At 35.4% G+C, this 1201-nt stretch overlaps 1 protein-coding gene across 1 annotated transcript in view; it reads left to right on the top strand.

Moving 5' to 3' along the window:
* The window catches only part of LOTGIDRAFT_117769 (hypothetical protein), a gene marked incomplete at both ends in the record, with an annotated part of 6218 nt that extends 5219 nt beyond the window's left edge, over positions 1–999 (top strand). The window contains one exon of the mRNA XM_009056321.1: positions 665–999. Within this exon, the coding sequence (XP_009054569.1) occupies positions 665–999 (335 nt within the window). The remainder of the gene's footprint in view (positions 1–664) is intronic.
* Between the last annotated feature and the right edge of the window lie 202 nt (positions 1000–1201).

The raw sequence follows: 1201 nt of genomic DNA on the forward strand, positions 1-1201 counted from the left end.
AGGATTAATGTTCAGTAAGGACCATTAACTGAGGCCCTGTGTTACAGACTGTGTACGCAAAAGACTTCTGAACAGTTGGAAAATCAGAGCTAATGCTGCTTTCCTTGCAAATTTTTCTCATTGAACACTGCATCAGGTTCAGAAATGTAGGACATTAAACTCCATTCATTGCATTTTAAAACTTTTTGGGATTAACAAAAGATTAAAAATCTAAACTAGACTAAGAAGTATCAAATTAATATAAAACATGGCTTACTGTCATCTAATTCATCATCACTATCATCATCTTCATCACTCATTTCTTTAGCTATTATAGACATTATCTTATCTTCTATAGCTTTCTGTTTGGCACTTTTAGGTCTCTCTGAAATCAAGTTCAATAGTACCTTTAAAGGCTATCATAATTATGTTACAATAATAAAATAAATTTAAAACGAAAGTATTCATCTCATACTCTGGCCATGTCTTTCTGGATCTGAATCACATGACTTGAATCCTGTTACAAATCAAGCCTACACAAGGAATTAAGGTAGGTTTTCAGTGTGTGACCTTTGCAATTGTTTGAAAAAATCATTGACGAACTGGGTGTAGCCTTTGCAATCATAAACAAACTGGGAAGCCTTTGCAATCATAAACAAACTGGGTGTAGCCTTTGCAATCATAGACAAACGGGGTGTAGCCTTTGTAATCATTGACAAACTGGGTGTAGCCTTTACAATCATAAACAAATTGGGTGTAGCTTTTCCAATCATAAACAAACTGGGTATAGCCTTTACAATCATAAATAAACTGGGTGTAGCCTTTGTTCTCATTGACGAACTGGGTGTAGCCTTTGCAATCATAAACAAACTGGGTGTAGCCTTTACAATCATAAACAAACTGGGTGTAGCCTTTACAATCATTGACAAACAGGGTGTAGCCTTTGTAATCATAAACAAACTGGGTGTAGCCTTTGTAATCATTGACGAACTGGGTGTAGCCTTTACAATCTGGCTGTAGCCTTTACAATCATAAACAAACTGGGTGTAGCCTTTACAATCATAAACAAACTGGGTGTAGCCTTTACAATCATAAACAAACAGGGTGTAGCCTTTACAATCATAAATAAACTGGTTGTAGCCTTTACAATCATAAACAAATTGGATGTAGCCTTTTACACTCATAAACAAACTGGGTGTAGCCTTTACAATCATAAACAAAC

The sequence above is a fragment of the Lottia gigantea genome (assembly GCF_000327385.1).
Source record: "Lottia gigantea unplaced genomic scaffold LOTGIsca_27, whole genome shotgun sequence".
In the NCBI taxonomy this organism is placed as follows: Eukaryota; Metazoa; Mollusca; class Gastropoda; family Lottiidae; genus Lottia; species Lottia gigantea.